At 43.1% G+C, this 21,753-nt stretch overlaps 1 protein-coding gene across 1 annotated transcript in view; it reads left to right on the forward strand.

Annotated features, from left to right (window-relative positions):
* LOC147899287 (WD-40 repeat family protein / notchless protein) overlaps positions 1-13,074 on the forward strand; it is a 139,646-nt gene extending 126,572 nt beyond the window's left edge. The window contains exons 8-13 of the mRNA XM_087377995.1: positions 5,545-5,655; positions 6,009-6,146; positions 6,276-6,418; positions 11,921-11,975; positions 12,295-12,351; positions 12,475-13,074. Coding sequence (XP_087234121.1) covers positions 5,545-5,655; positions 6,009-6,146; positions 6,276-6,418; positions 11,921-11,975; positions 12,295-12,351; positions 12,475-12,558 — 588 coding nt within the window. The 3' untranslated portion in view covers positions 12,559-13,074. The remainder of the gene's footprint in view (positions 1-5,544; positions 5,656-6,008; positions 6,147-6,275; positions 6,419-11,920; positions 11,976-12,294; positions 12,352-12,474) is intronic.
* Positions 13,075-21,753: the final 8,679 nt, after the last annotated feature.

The following is a 21,753-nucleotide window of genomic DNA, read 5'->3' on the forward strand; positions in this document are numbered from 1 at the left end:
GTGGTGTGGGGAAAGGCGTGAAGAGCGGCCTTGTGTAGTGAGCGAGTGACTAGGGCACCACGGTCTTCTAGTAAGGGTATAAAGTCAATGTATGCGAGAAGTATGTACAGACGGCCAGAGTAAGTAGGGATCGTGATCAAAGCGTATATCATAGTAAGTGGAGTAAGAGCTCAGTGGGGTAGAAAGTGCTGTGCGGCGGGGGGGTGAAATGCTAAAGAAAAGATACGTATGGTTAACCCCTGGAGGTAGAGGTGCTACGGTAAAGTTAGTGATGCGAGATGTGAAGGCATGGGATCCCATGATGTAGTCCATAACACTGAAGCCTCCCCCATGTGGAAAGCAAGTGAAGCCACCTGATGCTGGCCATCTGTCAAGACCATTATAAATAATGAGATCATGCATCCTGCCAAGGTCTAGTAGGGACTGCCCATAGGATGTGAGCGGTCCTCGTCTGTCAGCCGAAACTCGTAGCATACCTGCCTCCTCAAGGTCAATGTCTGGTAGTAGAGTGGAATCATCCTTGAAGTCGAGGAGTGGTGCCTGACGAGCGCCTGTTCTCGCGTTGAAGTCCCCAACTAAGAGGACTTTCCTGCGGCTAGAGAAGTCAACGATGGACTGATACAGAGCAGCAAATGGGGATGTCTCATCCTCCCCTCGAATATATCTCGCAAAGCGGGAGGTCTCGGGGGGGGGGGGGGGGGAAGTAGCAAACTGCGATAAACAAATCTCAGCTATCCATGTGTCGGATCTGAATCCAAAGAAACCTGGAGTGTGGATCTCTCTGCTCCATTGAGATGGTCCCCAAAAGTGTGGATCTGTAAAGGACTGCAACTTCTCCTGATCCTCGAACCCCTCTTGTATCTCTCATCTCATCTCTGTAGGCAGACTCCCATATATACCCGCTGACTGTTGGTAGTGGGCGCTCTAGACTCTGATGTGTCTCTGTGTAAAAGACTATGTCGTGACCTATATAGGATTCCGAGAAGTTCCCTGGTTCTGACCATAAGGTACCATTACAGTTCTAGATGGTACAGGATAGGGTCTTGGATGTCCGGGTCTCATAGATCCCGGCCCCCTATGCGGGAGGAGAGGTGGGTGCCCGACGGGGGCCTGTAAGGAGTCGTCCATCCCGTACTATTGCCCACTTTCCCTCTTTGCAGGCTTGATCCCGCTGCTACAGCAAGAAACGCCTCTCCTCAACCTGTAGTGGAGTGAGGTCCTCGTCCATGGAGATCGCTGGCTGGTCTCGTAAGGCTGACCTACGACGTAAAGCCGAAAGCTGTGCTTGGGCGTCATGAAACCGGATGATAAGGGGCTGCTCTCGGTTGGGGTCCCTCCCAACCTGCCATGCTCTCTCAATCTTGTGCTTAGTCGCCCCTAGGGTAGTGGTCATGAAGGCCTACGCATCTGCCATCGGGGTAGCCTCAGTGCGGGGAATCCCACGTACTCTAATGTTGAGAGCCTTGCTAGCTCTCTGCTACTGCTCCAGGAAGGTAGCTGAAACGGTTACCCTTGCAAGTTCCCGTTTGGCTACGTCGACCCATTTGGACGTCTCCTCGATGGCAGATTGCATGCTCGCAATGTGTGCCTCCACAAGTGGGGTGCTCCTTGGGACTGTACGTACAGCAGTGACCTCTTGTCGGAGCTGTGAGATCTCCTGTCTGAGCCCCTGAATAAGATCAGCCTGGACTCGGACAGCCTGAGACTGCTCCTGTATGAGTCGTGCCTGCTCCTAGGTGAAATGTGTCTGCTCCTGTGCGAAGCATGACAGCTCCCTCTCGCGCTCTCGGATGCTCTGGACCTCCATCAGCAAATACTCCCAAGCCTCTTATGAGTGAGCTCGTCCGTGCTCTAACGGAAACTGATAGGAATGTGGCCTGAAGGTGCGAGTAAGAGACTGGAGACTGGGTGATGACTGGGTAAGATGGGTGCGGTATGGGGATGAGAGAGTTTACTAAAGTCTTTAGAAGAGAAGCTGTCTTTAGTCAAATGGAAGAGATGCATGAGAAGCTCAAGGGAGAGATCCAAGAGAAGCTCAAAGGAGAAGTGTAGAGCTCCTTAGATACAAAGATGTCTACTCGGCTTCAAAAGGAAGTTTAAGAGTAAGCTAATAGACTGTGTAACTCAAGAATGATCAAAGCCAGGTCCATAGACTCTCAGTCTCTAACTAATGTATGAATTGCTTTTCTTTCTATCTCAGTTTCTTTTGTTCATCTTTTTTAGTTGAACAAGTTGTATATGCTGGAAGTAATATAATTCAAACATCCTTCTTTAAAATTAAAAAAAAAAAGTCTTCGGAAGATGGATGCTCTTGTGAGACTGTGAGAAACTTGATAGAACAGAGCTGAAAGGATGAAGCTTCTAAACGAGGCTCATTACCATGCTAAATGCTAAGTACTACATGGTCATAACATCATCATCATCATCATCATCATATCAAATCAGATCCAAAGTGAAGTTTGGTCAGATATATTAGATACATGAGTGGAGGTACGAAAAGGGGAGTGGGATATCATGATGGGCCCAGTGGTGGGTGGGATTGTATTGTCATGAGGTCAGAGATAGAACATTGGTGGCTATCTATGGATGTGGTCCATCGTAGCCTCCTGATGATGGCTCTACGTCTGCCAAGGGCCACGGTAGCCCCTATTGATCATGCTCCGGTCTTGAACATGGATGGGATGTCCCCAAGCATGATCTGTGCACCCGCCCCTTGTCGAGAGTGTCGTGTGGCTGCCTCATGGTTGTAAGACACGTTAAGACACGACACGTTAGACACGCTTCAGACACGAGTGTCTAAAGTGTCTTAAAGATAAGACACGTAAGACACGCCATTGTGATTATAATAATAAATATTTAATTAATATATGTATAAGTATACAAATGTACAACTTGCTAGCATAGCTCGCTGCTAGATTCTAGAAGTACAATAAGCTATACTTAAACAATGCAAGAAGGCACTTGTACAATGAAGTTAAGAGTCAAGAATCGTCACTCAAGACTTAAAACTTAAAGTTAAGACTCGCGACTCAAGAGCTCGCAAGTATTGAGTACTTAAAGGTTTAAATGGACAATTGAATCTTGTCACATGTGATATGAATGAAATCTGCATCTCGATACATATAATTGAAAGGAAACTTTCGACTCTCAAGACTCAAATCTCTGAAGATTCATACTAATCCGAATCTATAAGGTCACTGCCACTGCTAGATCCAAAGTCACCATCGATGATAGCATGGCTAAGTCAAACTCAATGTTGTTGTTACCCCCCACCCACCAAAAAAAAAAAAAAAAAACCAAGAGTGTCTAAAGGTGTCTTAAGTGTCTTACGATAAGACACGAGTGTCTTAACAACCATGGGCTGCCTCTGGATCTCTATCTCGTTGACTATCCATGATCTGGTGGTTTGTGTGATCTGGCTGGAAGAACTCCGTAATCATGCTCTGAGATGAGTTTGACTGTGTGTCCTATCCTTCTTTGCGATTTGAGTAAGTGCTTTCTGTGCCTAACTGCCTCATGATGAAGGTGGCCATGCATCTTGATCTAGATAGGAGAGGAATGGGGGAGGAGTCGCAAAGATAGCGGCCTCGGATCTCATAATATACAGGGCATTTGAAGATGAAGTGCTCCTCTGACTCAATCTCTTGCCGATCGCACAAGATGCAGATGCAACTCTCCGTGGGTACTCCCTCAGCTCGTCGACTCTTAATGCAGAGTCGATGTGATGAAACACGGAAGTGTCCAATAGAGATCCTCAGTGAATGTGGGAGGTGGATCCAGGTATATCTTGCAGAATCAATGAAGCCCTTCTCGGAGATGCACAAGCAACGATCCCTGTAGAAGGTGAGCTTCATTGGAATCTCACCTCGGTGCAAACTAGGTCTTGAAAGTGTGTAGCTGTAGAAGGCCCTTACATATGATGTGGTTGACCTCGTGATATCTAAGTGGGAGATATGGTGCCTCAATATTGTACTAGAACGGAGGTAATGGTCACCAAGTTATAAATACTCCAAGTAAAATACAAATGGACCTCTTATTTGATCATACTAAAAAGGTTCTTCATTTATTTTGAATAATGGTCAAAGAGTTCTTTTAATTGGTCAGCATTGACTTAGGTCGAAGACACTTGACTCTGGTCAAGTAAGCCTGGCTTTGGTCAGGGAGACTTGGTTTAGGCCAAGAGAGTTAACTACGGTCAACCAGAGTATTAGAGAGCTGACTCCGGTCAGAGAGGTTACTTTGGTCAATGAGGCTTGGCTTCAGCCAAGGAGGTTTGCCTCCAGTCAACTAAGATATTCTGACCCCGGCCGGAGAGATTTGGTTATAATTAATAAGCCTCGTTTGTCGGTCAATTATGGTCAAAGAGGGTTGACCTTGGTTAACCGCAGAATTAAATGTGCATGTGTGTTGTTATGCTCGGTGGGGATGCCCATAGAGACAAGGATTAGTCTAGAGTTTATTTTTGCATGCAAAACACGGGTGCTATGGTGGTGTTGCTTCATTAGATTATTGTAGATACCAAGAGGGGCTGAAATGCCCTACTTTTATGGAGCTAAGGGAGAACCTTACCAAAAGGAATTGACCATGGGAGTTGGAAGGCCCTAGAAAGGCCCAACCCTTGGCATGAGTTTAGATAGTGGCTAGGATTTTGACACTTGGCACTCGCCAAGAGTGTAGAGCTGATCTCTCCCTTGTAATCTGATTTTCACGTATGTGTGGGGTTTCAACCTTCAATTTGCAACTCTGTATTCTGATCTTCGATTCTGAAATAAAGTACCTTGGGGGGGGTCTAGCCCATGTTGGTTCTGGACCCTTATGCTGTGCAGAGAGAGGGAGAGAATAGAAACGTTCTTTACAGTTTGAGACGAAATTGAATTCCAGCCTGGTGATCTTGTGAACGACGAAGTGTTTTGTGAAACTGAATTGCAGTAATCTGTCCATGTGGAGTCCCAATCTCTCAAACCACCTGCATGTGTGCGCATAACAGCATCTCTGATCACCCTCAGCTGCCAGGGCTGTAGAGGAGGATAGTGCTAGGCATGGTAGTCTACGTCGCCCTGAGGTGCAGTCGCGGTACCCTCTGACACAGTATAAATATGTGATGACCTAGAATGCCTCATCAAGCTGCAGTGGAGATGACCCAAACTCAGCCTGAAATGATCTAGTGGGGAACTGACGGCTTACTGTGTATCACCTGTGATAACATGAGAACCTGGAGTCACTCTACCTAACCCAGTTTGCATCTGAGAGATCCAGCCCCCAACAAGAGCTGCCATACATGCCTACTAGCCGGACCAAGGACTTGAAAAAGAGAGCCTTGATCCGAGGGTCCTGAAAGTGTGAGAGGAAGCACTGTCTCTCCAGCCGGGCTAACGCTGCTCAAACGTGCCAGTCTCATCGTGAAAAGAGAGAGAGAGAGAGAGAGAGAGAGAGAGAGAGAGAGAGAGAGAGTTTGTATGATATGGGTGCATGTTTACTCTTTGTATTTACATAACATTCTGTTGTGTATATTTAGCAAACATATTTTCCTCTTTCAACTGGTAGGGACATGGTCATTGGGTGAACACTTTGGCCCTAAGTACGGAGTATGTATTACGTACCGGACCCTTTGATTACAATTGCAAGCAATACAACTCTGCTGATGAAATAAAAGAGGTATGAAGCTTTCCACCAAACTGACAGGCAGAATGGATTGTGTTTTAACTGACTTACTTGCTTTATGTTGCCCTTGTATCACACCTCTCACAAGGAGATTAAATTTAATATCTGGTTTTTAAGGAGTGGTGAAAACTTTCTATTCTACTGAGTTGTTAAATCGTAATTCTATCCAGAATCCAGATTCCACTGGAACAATAGTCTGATTATGTACTAGAATATACTCTTGCAACTGTATATTAACTTGGAGGGTCTCGTTCTCTGACTTGGTATCTTTATGGTGAGACTCATGTCTTTTTCCTTCCTGGGTAAAATAAAAGATGTTTTATTATTGGTATCAAACTGCTTTCTAGGCTGCTCTTGCCCGTTACACAGCAGCCAAGGGAGATTCTCCAGAAAGACTTGTATCAGGATCGGATGATTTCACAATGTTTTTGTGGGAGCCTTCAAGCAACAAGCATCCAAAATCTCGCATGACAGGCCATCAACAGGTGTACTTTCTTTTTTATAGTTTTTAGGCTTGATTGTAATAAACTGAATATTTGCAACTGGGCAACCTTTTAGGAAATGAAATCCTTGCAACTCTATCGAGGGTAGAAATGACTGGTGTTATTTTGCAGCTTGTCAACCACGTGTATTTCTCACCAGATGGTCGGTGGGTTGCAAGTGCTTCGTTTGACAAGTCAGTCAAGCTTTGGAATGGTTATACGGGGGAGTTTGTTGCAACTTTTCGTGGGCATGTTGGTCCAGTGTATCAAATAAGGTTTTTCTGAAGCTACTTTTGTGTTCGTCATGTTTTCTTTCTTGATGTCTGTATGTGCCTTGTGTTTTGTGAGTGTAACTGATTGAATATGCCTACATGCTGCCATCTTGCTGTGCTTTTAATTCTCCATTTCCCCCCTTCCGTAGTTGAGACGATGATTTCTTTAATAAGCCTGTCAACAGCATGGGAGGAGGCATTTCTTTCAACAAAAGCAATAATATTCCAGGAAACAAGCAGAGGAATCGGAAATTAATCAAAAGTTGTAAAAGGAGGTTTTTCTGCAGCAAATCATTACCCTGATTCAGAGCGTTTTCATTGTTATAGATGCATTGAGCCTCATTTTTAATATATTGGAGCTCTAATTTTTGAAGTTGACGGCACAAGGTACCTAGTGCATACAGATTCACAGATCCTTTTATCTGACTGGTCATTTGATTTGCATCTATTCTTTTCATTTTGCACATTGCATTGTATTTGTGGGGTAGCTATGTCTGTCAGTTTGGGAACCTTTCTTGGGAGAACTCTTGCTAGATTTTGGCATTGTCCTGCCTTTAAAGAGACACCATGGCTTCAAAATGAGGCAGCGTGCAAAAGATGACCTTATATCTATCAATGAGAAGTCAATACAGGGAACTCCGTCTGAGTCATTGCTTGCCACTGTGGGAGTACCTGCTAGTTGTACCTTGGGATACATTTTCTCAAGGAAGCTCCCCATCCTTTCTCAATTGGAGCTGTTGTCAGTGATGACTTGCAAATTGTCTTCTCCAACCTCGTTAATGGCTGCCTCAATATGGCCCTATATGTACTCTCTCGTGATATGAAAGCGGACATGTGAAGCATCAGCACCCTCAACAAGGTGCTTCCTATTACCAGAATGTTAATCATGTGCCTTCTCTTTGTGTCATTCCCTCCATCAGAGACTATAATGTGTACATATTGAAGCAAGGCTCCTCAGCTTAAACTCCCAGGTATTACAAGAATGTCACTCTTATGCCGTTTCTTGAAGTAGATGATAATCAGAATGTGCTCGCTCAGGCTTGTCCTTCGGCTAGGCTTAATGGACAAGTAACCTTCGCAGGACTAGCAGGTGTGCTCGGGCCTAGCCATGATTCTTTTATGGCATTTGTACTTGTTGGGCCAAGAGATGCAATTCTGAGGATTCTTGCACTGTTTAAGGTTCCATTCATTGATCAGGTCAGTCCACTCCATCCCTTCCAGGATCTTTGCATTTCTTCGAATGTTGTCAAGGTGTGACTCCACCAGGTTAAAGTCCACCAAGATAACCTCACTAGCAGCAGGTATCTTTCTCAAATTGTGCTAGCAAATGCTCCTTTATTGTCGTTTGGAGCACATATATTGATAATCGAGGACATTCCATTGTTCAAAAAGACAATCTTAGTTGCTCTTCCTTCACAAACTCCTATGGGCTAATCTACCTTAGCAATTGCATCTTCATCCGTAAGGAACCAGAGGAGACCATGGAAAGGAACCAAATATATGCAAAGTATTTCGCAGGGTTCCGCGGATCAAAGTCTGCCAGATTTCTAAGTTTTGGGTCTCTAACTTGAGAAATCCAATTATCGAAGTTCTTTTTTTTCAGCTCTGCATTACTACAAATGACTCGACAAAGCCTCTACCAAGCACATGCACTTCAACGTTAAAACTTTTTTTCTAGTCACGTATCATATTCATGCTGACCCGCTTGCCATCTATCTTGCCTATTATATTCCGTTTCTTTCTTTTGAATTACATTTGTTGAGCAGTGGAATATTCAAAGATGTCAACTTCTACAGAGTTAAAATCTAAAACAACAGACTCACTTTTTGTGAGAGCAAGCTGTGCTCCCTGGATCTTTTGCAGCTGGTCTTACTTCTTCGGCCTTAAAAGCTGCATGGCCAAAAAGGGCCCTATTGACTGAGCACAGAATACCGCGTGCTGCTGTTCAATAAGGACCTCTCCCTCTTCCTGATACTGTCATGCTTGCTCCTCTTCCTGATGCCCTCATGTTGCTATGTGTCACCAGCCTTATTGAAGTAGAAAGTAGGGGCAAGAGGCCCTAAGGGTGTCCCATGAGTCCTAACAGGCATTAGATACCACCCTCAATCTCGAAGCCAATGCTAATTTTGGATGTGCTGTTTCAAATCTGATGCAATCCAGAATAACACAGAGAGAGAGAGAGAGAGAGAGAGAGAGAGAGAGATGATATGATGTGATTGTATTAAAGTCCGCATGAGACCCTTCAGGATCTATGGGATTGGCAATCACTATTAACTAATAGTGATCCCTTACATCCAGTGAGAGAAAAATCTTACAGACTTGTCATGTAGTGAGTACTTGTTGGGCTAGCTTGTGAGCTAGAACCAGTACCTTGTTGCGATGTTCCAAAATCTCTTTTAAGTAGCTTCCTAGCTTTTTGGCTGGCTGTTCCAGCATATTTTTTAGATCTTTGCTTCCCCCATAGCCTTCTCTGATGTGCGCATATGCTCTACATCTCATGAGTACATGCTGCTCGTTTTCTACCTCTCCTATGGGGCAGATTTTGCAGATTCTTTCCTCTCTGGGTACCTTGGGTCTTGCCCATCTACCCCTCTCTACCTTGAGATCATGTGAACTAGTTCTGATTTTGCATATTAGATGTCTTTTAAACTTGATACGTGGCCCTCTTCTCTCCAAACTATTGTCCCTAATGATAGACAACTCCTAAACATCCTTGTGTTTAGGGAGACCTTCACCCCAGTTAGCTCTTCACTATCTTTAGCAGCAAACAAGAAGACTGATGGGATGGAATCCCAAATCATGCAGAAGACCTTTGAATGATGGGAGGAATTTCCAAAGTTCCCCTCTACCCCTTTTGAAAGATCAAGAAATCTTAATGGGAGTGCAGGGAAGTGAATGGGAGAAGTATAGTCGTAGCCAAGGCTATCAGCCTCCAATTGCAGCCACTTCTCCCTGATCTTATTCATGACACTCAGACGGGTTTTGCGAATGATCTAAGCCCGCACAAAACTTACACTTCCTAGGAAGAAGAGGACTATGGCTATCCTGGAGTCTTAGACAAAGGACTTGGGGTTAGAGGAGTGGTCATAGGAGCCTCAACCAGAGGCAACACCTCGAGAGGTAGAGGTGGATTAGCTAGGCCCAATGTTGCCAGAAACTTGCCTTCCACCTTGAGGCCCAGCTACAGGGGCATTCTCAAGGAATACAGATGAAGGTTTTTTGCCACCCCCTTTGCCAAGTCTCATAGTGTTGGCCATGTAGGTTCCCGAGGGGTAAGAGTGCATCCACAAGAATGGAAGGTAGAGCGATTCACCAAGGTGGTCATGGACTGGAGGAAGAGGAATCCCAAGATCAAATATAGTGGCAAACAACTGAAGTCCTCCAAGCACATGGCGCATCGACTCAGAGGCGAGCCCTCCCAATCCCAATAGCAAGACCCCCCCATAAGAGGAAGACAAGGCAGCGGATACACCAGCCCAACGAATTGAGAAAGAAATTGTGCTAGACAACCATCAAGCAGCCGGGGTGCAGAAAACTACCCCTTTGAAGGAGATGCAATGCGAACCCACTCTCCAAGAAACCCTCCAGCCAGAGAGCTAACTGTAGGCACCAACGCAAGAAGAACAAATCACTGTCACCCCCATGTGGTAAAGCAGGTGCTGGACATGTGCTAGGAGCAGATGAAAGATCACTTGGAATGGCACAAGATTTTCAAGAAGAGGGATGGGAATCTGGAGGTGAGGCAGAGTCTACTGGTCCAGGTACTCATGTTTCTACTTCTATAGATGAAAACCTTACAAATACTTTAAATTTGTTGGCCACTCATGTACTCATTGGATTCATTCCTGGCACCAGGCCCCCTTCCCTCATTGAGAATTGGGTCAAGAAGAGGAAGGGGGCAAGAGGGCTTTCCTAGCGGACTGATCTAGAAATCTGAAGACTCTCTCCCTTTACCCCACCAATAAGCACCTGGCTGTGGACTGATCTTTATAAAGAGGAAACCCCTCTTATCCATGCATCTGTAAAACCAAAACGAAGAAGAGTGCCCTCCAAAGAGCCCCAATCTACTTTGTTGAGGTAAGGCGTGAATTGACACAATGCTTCCCCTTCTAGAGGTATCATACCTGTTTCGGCTAGCAGGATTGGGTAGGGTGTCTGTGTCTTAAGCCCTAACTCGCCTATTAGGAATCATTTATGTAAAGTTTCTATTCTTTCCCAGTGAATCCTAGACAGCCCAGGTGCCCAAGCAGGGCATCCGTAAAGGATTACTGTCTGCACAAGCATGGTGTACAAAAAGTTTCTCATTTCCCAATTTCACAGGTGCGCATTCCTGCATTTATTTTGGGAGCTATATAGGGCTTTTAGACCTCCCAAAATCCTCCTTTCCACGCACGCATTCCATTTGTAGTTGGTGGTGAAATCCAGCCCTAGATATTTATATAAATTGACCACTTCCAGGGACTCCCCTCCAAATGTGACATCCACTTGTTTGTTACGTGTCCCGATGACCATTACCTTTGACTGTCTATATTGATGTGCATTCTCGAGTGTTTGCAAAACTCTCTTAGGCTCTCCTTGTTCTTCGCAAAGAATACCACATCATCTACATAGATAAGCATTGCAATCTGAACACCTTCTTTGCTGTGTATCCTCATTCACTCTTCCAATTCATCGAGAAAAAGACCGAATAGTGTTGGTGATAGGGGGCAGCCTTGTTTAACACCTATGTTACTCCTTATTACAGCTTTCCCCTTGGAGCATGATCCTGCTACTAGCTCCTGTGTTAACTCAGCTAGAACCTTCTCATAGAGTTGGTATGTGGCTTCTCTGATTTCTCGAGGGACTCTTAAGCTTTTCCAATCTTTCCCATAGCCACTTTCGCAGCACTGTGTCGAAGGCTTTCTTGAAATCTATGAAACAATAGTACACAGCCTCTTTCCTACCTTCGACTCCTTCAGTTGCAGCCCGTATGGCAACTAGATGATCAACTGTTGAGTGCTTGGGGTGGAACCCTGCCTGGGATGGCGCCCTCACTCTTTGTTCTTCCGACAATTTGCTGATTTTCTGTTCAAGGATCGTGCCATATAACTTTGCCATTAGGCTGCTTACCATGATTGTCCAATAATTCTTTGCCATCTTGCTATCTCCCCCCTCATGGATCAGTACAATTCTGCTTATCTTCCAATCTAGTGGAGACCCTTCCTCTAGAGACATGTTCATAAGCCTCGTAAGCATTTTCTTTGTTTTCACGCCTCCCCATATTAACATCTCTGCTACTAGCCCTTGTGTATCTGGAGCTTTCCCATTAGCTAGCTTTTTCAGACCATTTCCCATGTCTTATTCCATTATGATTTCATCTGTTGCTTTGACAGTATAGTTGTGGTTGATCTTTTCTTTCCCTTCTCTTTGAGAGAGAGAGAGAGAGAGAGAGAGAGAGAGAGAGAGAGAGAGAGGTCATCTTATCAGATCCAGGGCTTCACACTGTATTTTGCTGTGTGATACTAGTTGGTCTGCAGACAGCAGACTATTGCTTAGTGGGAGCAAGGATTCTACTCTCAAGGTGAGTCTTCATGAAGGCAAAAGTTTTTCAATGTTGTCTGATAAACGGTTTAGAAGCAATAGTTAGACAAAACATATGAGGCTTTCTATTTGAAAAATGTAGATATCCTTTTTTCTTTTCCTGGAAAAGGTTGGTTCTTGTTATGCTTAAATTTTTGAGTGACATCATGTACGTAAATGCAATTGTAGTGTCGAATTATATAAAGTAGAAACACCATTATCAAAAATGGAATCCAGTGATGGCGAAAAGGCATTGGACAGCTCTCTTAGATCAGCACGTCCTGCCATTCCTAGTGACTTCTAAATTCATGTTGCCTCAGATTTGGGACATGAGAACTAGAAAGCTTCGGGAGGACCTTCCAGGGCATGCAGATGAGGTATAAGTTTTCAACCTAAACAGTTTTTGAAAGTCTTCTTATAAATTATGACATAGCAGTCTTTTGATATGTGAATATAGCTAGGAAATCTGTTCTGAGTTGACACAAGTCTTTAATCTTCAGGTTTTTGCTGTGGACTGGAGTCCAGACGGTCAGAAGGTGGCATCAGGAGGAAAGGACAGAGTGCTGAAGCTTTGGATGGGTTAGCAATAAAGCATCATCAACACGTTGATAAAAGTTTGAATTCTCAGTCTCCATGTCCAAGAGGGACTTCAATGATCCATTGACGTTAAGACGAATGACGAAGCATAGCCTTGTGAATGTTGGTTTTATCATAACTTCATGTCCAAACTTGGAAAGAAGATAGTTGTACGGATCTTTAAGTGTCAATGTGACAAATTTTAATTTTCAGTGTTAGACATTTGTAAAGAGCGTCGCTCATTTGTTCAGTATTCCCAACAGAAGTACTTAAATTCATGCATGCTTGGGAAAGCACAAAGCAGTAACAGATGCCTCTGAAGCAAAACTTGATTTTTCTTGAGGAGCCACAAGGACAGTGATGAATGATTGCTGTGATAGTATTTGATCGCAAGAATGATGGATGTACACTCGAGACCTAAAGGACAATCTTAATGTGGTCATGTCTCACTTGGATAAATATAGTATTTTGTGCGTTAACCCTCTAAAGAGAATAGATACAATCATACGGTAGCAGGCACAAGAATTTTATGCTTCCAAAGCTACAAAGTGCTTTCTCCATCATCTTTGTTATCAGATTGTTTGTCACCCATGCGTTCTCAAGAATCTCCGTGATTTCTTGCCCTTACTCACCTAGGATCATCAAATCAAGGCCTAGTTCGTAAGAAAGTATTTGGGCAATTATGCAGAAACAGCAGTTCTAATCAATATAGAGATCCCTGTATGTTTGATCTTGTATTCACACACTAAGTGTTATGACAGCAAATCAAGGCCTAGCTCTTAAGAAAGTATTTGGGCAGTTAAGTTGCATATTGTGAAATAGCCTTATAGTGCACTTGTATTCAATATAGATCTACCTATTTGTTGATCTTGTTTTCACCTAGGATCATGTTATGACAAATAATCAAGGCCTAGCTGTTTATGCAGAAGTGTGTTTCTGTGGATTTATTTAATTAGAACAAGAAATTTATAACCATGAATGCCACCACATTACATTTGTAAAGCTGAAAATCATTGAAAGAGTGGAACATGGAAAAAGCGAGACCATTTAGCATGCGAACGAGGATCCCCCTGGCAGAGCTCAAGCACATGGCATATTTGTGTATTCCTGTAATTTTTACTCTTAATACAGTAGTATTCCTGAACTTAGGACGGAACCCCTAAAATCCTAGGAGAACATAGATCTAAGAACCACTACTTTATAGATGTAGGAGGGATACATCCTATGTAGAACAACAACAAAGCATAAAGTCCATGTAGCCGAACTTGGTGATATCCCTAGAATCTTTGTCAGATGTCCAAAATTCAGCTAATAGAGCAGTCCTCATGCTTTCTTCATCCTTCTACCACAAAAACAGTGTGACAATCACTTCCTATGTTACAAGAGTTAGGAACTTAAACCCAATGTAAGACATTGAGAAACCTTCTTGTACTTCAATTAAAAAATTGTTCCAATAGTCTTAATGAATGACGAGTGATGAATCCATCACCCAAAAAGATGGCAGATGGTGCCAAAATACGAAACCATCAATCCAAAGGTGTTTAGCAAATGTTCTAGCATGAAGCTTTCGATTCTAGAGGAAAAAGCTGTGCCCAAAAGTAAAAAAACATTGTCCAAAAGGGGGACAAAACTCCAATTGAAGTCTTGAATGATGTCAGAATTCATTTTGAACTCTATATATCAAATCGTGATTGATCAGGGATCTATTATTGTCAAACCAAATTTCTTGGAAGCAATCTTTCACTTTATTATCTCACATTGATGCCAAATTATTCAAAAAATTGACGAACATTATTCTAACTACCTATCTTTGAGAAATTGGAGCGAAACTGATTCTAGGGAAGGCAAGAGGTGAAAACTAAACCTTGAAAGTGCAAGAAATTGCAAATATATCAAGAAAAAGAGTCTCTTTTTCAAATCTCAATTGCTCTAGAAGGAAAGAATTGCATGCAAACATGGTGCACAGAGTGTGCTCTCAATTCGAAGTGAATTTATGCATCAAAATAGCAATAAGTACCTGTAAACAAATCAAAATTTGTCTAGGAGGTGCCTAGTGAGTGAAACTAGAGCCTAGAGGCTAGCATGAGGTAAGAATTCAATGCGAGTTTGCTCTTTTAGGGTGCAATAGCTTGAAACATGAGGAAGTAGCCAAGATCTCAATAGCAAGCATGCATGAATGAGGTGGATGGTTGGTTCTAATCCTAAAACTAATTAAAAGTTGTGAAATTAGACTTGCAGGTTAATTAAATTATAGATATATTCATTGAACATAACTTGCTTATTGGGAATAGCTTTGACAATTTAATCAAATATATTTTACTTTTCCTTGTTAAAATGTTACCGATGACTCTTCTACCCATGCACATAATTAATGCACAATTAGGCCTAAGACATTTAGTTTTATCCTAGCCTTGCCAAGCCTATTACCCAAATTGAAAGCGATGGTTGTGGCTCGTTGTGTACTATCTAATGTGCAGGTGAGCGACCAGGGTACTTACATGTTAATTAAAATATAGATATGTTCTAATTTGAATAGTGGAAAATAACTTAAATAATTTAATTAAATAGATTTTAATTTTTCTTTTCAAAGTTTTGATTGATGTTTGCTCTACCCATGCACATAATAAATGCACAAGTAGTCTCGGAACATTTAATTGTATCTTAGGCTTGCTAAGGGCATTGCTTGAACTACTTACCAAAATCTACCCAAATTGAAACCAGCGATTACTACTTTAGTGCACTATTTAGATGTGTAGGTGAATGATCAAGGTATAGATAGTTAACACAAAGATTATGGGTCCCGAAGATTACATCATACTGATGGGTTTAACCTATGTAATCTCATTCGGTCCTTGTAACACTTTATCAATGCCTAGATGCATCAAGGCTCGCCTCTAAGCCCGTATGAAAAACTAGGAACTGAAGGGTATAAAATCTCCTTTGTGTTGGGTACATAAACTGGGTGGATGTGCAGACCATCCCAATCTTGTGAGGCATGTTGGCAAGTGGCAGGTGATGCGGTAAATAATCAAGTCTTAAGGACTTGGACAACCCTAGGGGTTGAGAACTAACTCCATGTAGTGGATTCCACTCCATGCACTAGCTTTGATCATCTTTTTCTGTAATGTGATGGTTGTACACATAGGAAGTAGGAACGGTGACCGATCCTTTTACAAAAAGGTGCTACTACGATGTTAAGATGGTATGTGCGTTAACCATGGATAAGTGATATAATTGAACCAATGAAGACCAATGCATGGATTTGTAGAAGATGTCCTACTAGAATTGTAAGTCATGTAAAAGAGAACTAACACAAAACACTCGCACGTGTGATCAGTAAAGTATGTGAACAAGTAAACAATAGAAAGTTCAGTAGTAATGTCCATGGAAAAATATGTAGGTATGTACACTATTAAGGAAGTATTTGCCATCTCCCTTGCTTTTCTAGATGGTCCTTGTTTGGTTCCTTGAGATAGGCTGGTTTGCCCAAAGGTTGATCCACTGAATGAATTGATTGAACCCTAGAACGGATCCCTTTTATAGGCCTAGAAGGACCCAAAAATTACTAGACTTTTATAGGCCCTAGCCAACATGGCAATCTATAAAGCTGACCTATTTTACAAGCTTTTACTGCCCCACCTAGCCACATTGCAACCTACCACTGGCCCAACCCTGCCTGACCTTGTTCTAGCTTGTTTCTAGGTTTTTTTCTTGTGTATAATTCCATGCCTATAGGATGCATATTTACTCTTTGTTTTCCAACTCCAGGTTGGCCTTGATCCAGCCCTTTTCCATATGGTGTAGCTTCTTTTGAGACAACCGTATAACTGCATACACAAGTAGCACATTTCCATACCATTTCTTCAGTTCCTAAGCTGAAGGAAACCTATTCCAATCCTATCCAAGCCTACATACTTGTGCAATACTGCTCCGTACAGCTCCTTCTTGCTCCACATAGAACCTATCCCACTAGGAGCTCCACAAATGACCAAGTATGTCCCTCGGTGTTGCCCACATATGGGAGCCCATATTCCGCCCATGTATAGTAGCCTTGCTTTCTTATTTGTATTCTTTGTGTGCAATAGTTCACCATGCTTCTCCTTTTTGTTCCGTATAGAGCCTATCCACTAGGAGCTCCACAAATGTCCAAGTATGTCCCTCAATGTTGCCCACATATGGCAGCCCATGTGCTACCCATGTGTAGTAGCCCTGCTTTCTGATTTGTATTCTTTGTGTGCTTGTTGACCGCATGGTAGCCCATGTGCTACCCATGTGGTAGCCTTGCTTTTCCTGTCCGATTTGCCCACATGGTAAGCTCAATCACTACCCACATGGCATCCAACATGCCTTGGGGCACCTCCCCCATGCTCTCCTCATTTGGGGGCTCATGGATGGGGAGGTGACTATTCCAACACCACCCCTTCTTATTGTCACATCGTGGGCCAAACCCAACACATCGATGCAAGCACTGCATCATCTCCCATAAAAGACCCTCTAGAGTCATTGTTATCCTTTGGTCTTTCCACCAGTGGGCTCTACTCCTCTACGTCTAGTCTTGTGTAGGAAAACCATGGTCTAACCTCGGTGATACCATTGGTCCATGGCACCACCATATTTAATCACAATCCCACCGATGACCCTGAGAAAAACCTAATGCAAAACATCATAAAGTAGTCCCCTTCACAATAGCTGAATAGCCTAGAGTCTTTTAAGCACTTTGCTCTTGAGGTCTATTTAACCTTGTTTTTTTTCTAGCAAGGTCCCTATCCATATAACCATCTTGAGCACAAAAACCCTTGTGGCTAATCCACACACGTCTCCAGAATACCTAGATGATGATCTCCCAATGAGCTCTCAAACAAGTAATCTTCTAGCTTAACGCAGTCTTTCCTCTAGATGCCCTAGTATCCACCATAAAGTCTTCAACAGGTTCACCATGCCCACCTTCCAGTAATCTACTTTCAAGCTTCATAGAAGAACCAACCGTTCTCCTTCTACCTACCAAGAAGGCATACACCTTCCAATCCCTCATCACCAAAGAAACATAAAGCATAGATTCTACCCATAGCATCACATAAAGGTTTGACTAAATAATCAATGAATGCACATGTCAAAAATCCTCCCACTTATTTGCTTGCTCTAAAAGCAAACCATCCACCTCATGGAGGCACACCTAGCTTCACTATGTAATCATTGAATGTCCCCTTTGGTTTCATAGCTTCCATATAAACTTGAATCTTTAGGTCCTTTAAAGAGACCTCCCTCATGTAAATGATATCAGCCAAGCACTCAGAGCAATTCAAGCAATCATTGCTTCCCTTCACCTTCAAAAAGTCTGATGACTCCTCTCTAGACCACCTCTCAATGTCAGACATTCATACTAAAACACCAAGTTCAACATACTTTAACTCAGTGACATATGGCGATGTTAGCAAGAAAAGTTCTTCAATGACTACCATGTTTGCAGTTGACTTTGCCTCCTCTTATTTTGAATTGCACTCTTTCTTCTTCTTTTGGTCTGCCTTCTTCTTCCAACAATCCTTTGAAAAGTGTTCTAGTAGGTCACAAGAAAAACACTTCTTTTTATGCTTTCTATGTTTCTTATTCGATTGGAAGTATACCCATCATCCTCTAATTTGTCTTTCTTCTTTGGCTTGTTGTTGCTAGGCTTGCCCTTCTGTGTGCCTTTGCTCTTATCCTGAGTGATAAAGGCCTTACCGTTAGATTCATCATACTTCTCCCAAGCATCCTCCTATAGAAGCAAAGGCATTATCTACTTAAAAATTATTGGTGCTAACTACTTCCCCACAACTACAGTCATGACAAAGCTATCGTATTGTCTTTGGAGCATGGAAAGAAAGATCCTAGCAATCCTTGCCAAATCCATTGTTTGACCAATGTCCAGGAGTTGATCCCTCACCACCTTCATTTTGGTGATGTGCTCCCATAGGCAATCCTTCTCATCCATTTGTATGTTGTACAACTCTCTCTTAAGGTATAGAATCCTTGTATCCTTGTTCACCTTTTACATGTCCTTGAGAACCATCCATGCACCGAAATAACTATACACAAGCGAAATATGTAGAAGAAATAAATCCAAAGTGGTTCCAATAATCAAGGCCAGGGTCTCTTTGTCACACATCACCCAATCTCTCATTGCTACTAGATCCATTGGTGTCACAATTGCGGGAGTAGTGATGGTGGCTTGTAGCATTAGCCCCACTCTTGTAGTGATCCATCGGTGTCACAATTGTGGGAGTAGTGATGGTGGCTTGTAGCATTAACTCCACTCGTGTAGTGATCTCCCAACTCATCCTCACCACCAAGTGGCTCTAGACTTTCATTTTTCACAAAAGGTAATGTGAGCCAGTAAGATTTCCTACTTTCCCAAAGTTTGGAACTAGATACCTTACAACCATGATGAGAGACTGAAAGTGATAGGAGTTTTATACACCTATCTAAATCAAAAGTCTCCCTCCTTGCAAGAGCACCTGCCTCTCAAGCATAGAAGTTGATTTCTACAAGCTGACTCCTTTCTCAAGGTTCTCACCTTTGAGATCACACCACTTAAGAATCTCCCTTAGGGCTTTAATACAATGTTAGAAAAGAGATTGGGAGAAGTTTATTTATTAGGCCAATGCTTCACTCATGTAGCAGAAGCTTTCAAAGCATAAAGATATAGCCCAAGAACTCACATAGTGGTATATTTTAAATACAACTTCCTTTCCTTAGTGTGGATGTGCATACATAAATACAATGCATAAGAGAGGTGTAAAACTAGCAAAACATATTTCCATCTAATGTGGATGAAAGCAATCACAAACGAGGTGTTCAATGTGCCACCCTTTATTAGCTATCTGAGAGCTAGATTATACGTGAAAAGGCTATTCTCTTACCTCCTTGGCACGTCCAAAATTCTTGTCCTATTTTTCTCATGTAGAGCTTATGTGGGCCTCACATGTGTGCCCCATAATCACACCTTCCAATTTTATCTTCAGATAGCCACTTACAAGGCAGTGCTTGCTGTGGATCCTTAACCTCCCTACTACTTAGGCAATGCAAGCTAAGGAACAAGTCTCTCTCACTTCCTTTTCTACCATGTAACCTCTTGGTGAAGACTTTGCGATCTATGATTGCTGCAAACAACCAACTCCCTTACTGCTCTAGGTCCTTGATTACCTCCTTGAGGTAGACTAGTATACCCAAAATCTCATCCATTGAATGAAGTAATTGATCCTTGGATTGGCTCCGTTTTATAGGCACGAAAGGACCTAGAAATACCCAATTGGCGTCTCCTTCTTTTCATTTTTCAATTCATGTTGACAGATGGGCTTCATCCTAGGATCTTATAGCCTCTACTCTTCTAGCCTCACCTGCCCTTTGCTTGCCATTGGTTGACCTCTAGCCTCACAATAGTTCCAGTTTGGACCTTATCCCTCAAGCTAGAGCTATACATTGTTTGGAGCAAGAGCCAATAATTTAAAGCAGCTTATGTTCACTATTGTAGAGCATCAAGGTGCCCTGTTGGGTGCTGCTTTACCTTAGGTTGGGGCTAGATTAGTAGCACAGCAGCTTCACTTTGTTCAAAGCTCTACATTTTGTTTGGTTGGCCTGAGCTCCCCTGGTGTACTTATCAAACTTGGAGCAACCTCTACCTAGCCTTAGCAACAATAGGTCACGACTATGATAGGACCATTTGAAGCTACCCCACAGGTGCGTGAGGTGCCTGTCATTCCAAAGAAAGCTGAGTTTTTTGGGACTAGCATGGTGGCCCTTTAGAGGAGCTTTTACCAGCTGTCTAGTAGCTAGTAGGTTGCCTTTTGGAGCTGTCTCCCTTTGCCCTTTTGCATTTGTGGCTTCTCCCAAAGCACCCCTAGTAGAAGCATGCCTGGGGTTCATGGTTTTGTTGTGGTTCTCTTCCAAAAGGATAGTTTTATTTGGAGCTCGGAACCAACCTAGAGCTTGGGGGATCAAAGGCTTTTCACTCGGCACTTTCTTGGTTTTTCAATCCATTTTGGTGAAGACTTGGTAGGGCACCTCAGCGAAAGGTCCTTTAGGCAAATGGAGGCCTCTCTTTTTTGTTAGCCAATTGAGGGTTTCTTTTACTTTATTTTAACTAGTCCACTGGCATTTGGAGAGCCTTTGGCCCCAACTAGCAATTCGTCTTCACTCGTTTTCTTTTCCCTTTCACCCCCTTTTCCTTTTTAGTAATAGCAAGTAATTCCTTTGCTTGTTTTGGAGAAGTAAAAACTTGGTGGAAACCCTTGGTCTGGCTAGAGGGGCTCATGTTAGCACCCTCAAATCCCGCTTCCATTAAGGTTCTTTCTCAGTAGACAAGAAATAGGTGGAGCATGAGGTTCAAACACTTCAAGACAAGTTAGTGGTGGGTAGGTTGGCCTCATGCCAATGACGCGACATGCATGAGATTGGATTTAAGAAAGCTTGGCACTAGATGGGGACCACATACAAGAGGTCACTATCTAGGGGAGAGGTGTCGACCCGCTTCAGTTGAGATCCCCACCACCACCCTGACACTTGTGGAGTAGAGCCCCATTCTCCTTGGCCCCCAATTGGTTTACCTGTTTCCCTAGTATCATAGGGTCTTGATGGAGGACATGGACTTGACCCACCATGTCCCTAGCTTCTCGATGATGCTCCTATTATAGTGCCATCCTTCCTTCCACCATCAAACAAGCATTTTCTACTCTACTAGAGTCCCACAAAGTTTGTAGCTTTACCTGTGGTATATGATGGCATCCTCGGCTCAGGATGGTTGTAGATAACCTAGAGTCCCTTTTGGAGGATTCTCCTTGAGACACTTGAGAGGGGAATGCTCCGACAGAGGCCAAAGGTATTTGGGTTACTAGGATAGTGTCTTTGATGCAAACAGAGGGGGCGCCTAGCTAGAGATTTTGCACCAGAGATTAGAGTTGTGCCCCCCCCCCCCGCAAGATGGATAGAGGGTAGTAGAGGGATCCCTAAGTGGATAGGACATAGTGGTCTCACAAGTAGTAGCAACAAGAGTCTCAAACCCCCTCGGTGGAATCCTCAGGGGGAAAATGGATTAAGGTGGGGAAAAAGAAAAAGAAACCAAGCAAGTGGACCAAGAAGAACCAAGACAATGGGCCAATCGTAGGAAGAGAGTCCAAGAAGCCTCTCACTCCCAAAAGGATCAGTTAGGGGATCCCTTTTAGGTTGCCCTC

Source organism: Dipteris shenzhenensis, chromosome 8, assembly GCF_047967505.1.
Source record: "Dipteris shenzhenensis isolate YYH24624 ecotype China chromosome 8, Dip_SZ_1.0, whole genome shotgun sequence".
Lineage (NCBI taxonomy): Eukaryota > Viridiplantae > Streptophyta > Polypodiopsida > Gleicheniales > Dipteridaceae > Dipteris > Dipteris shenzhenensis.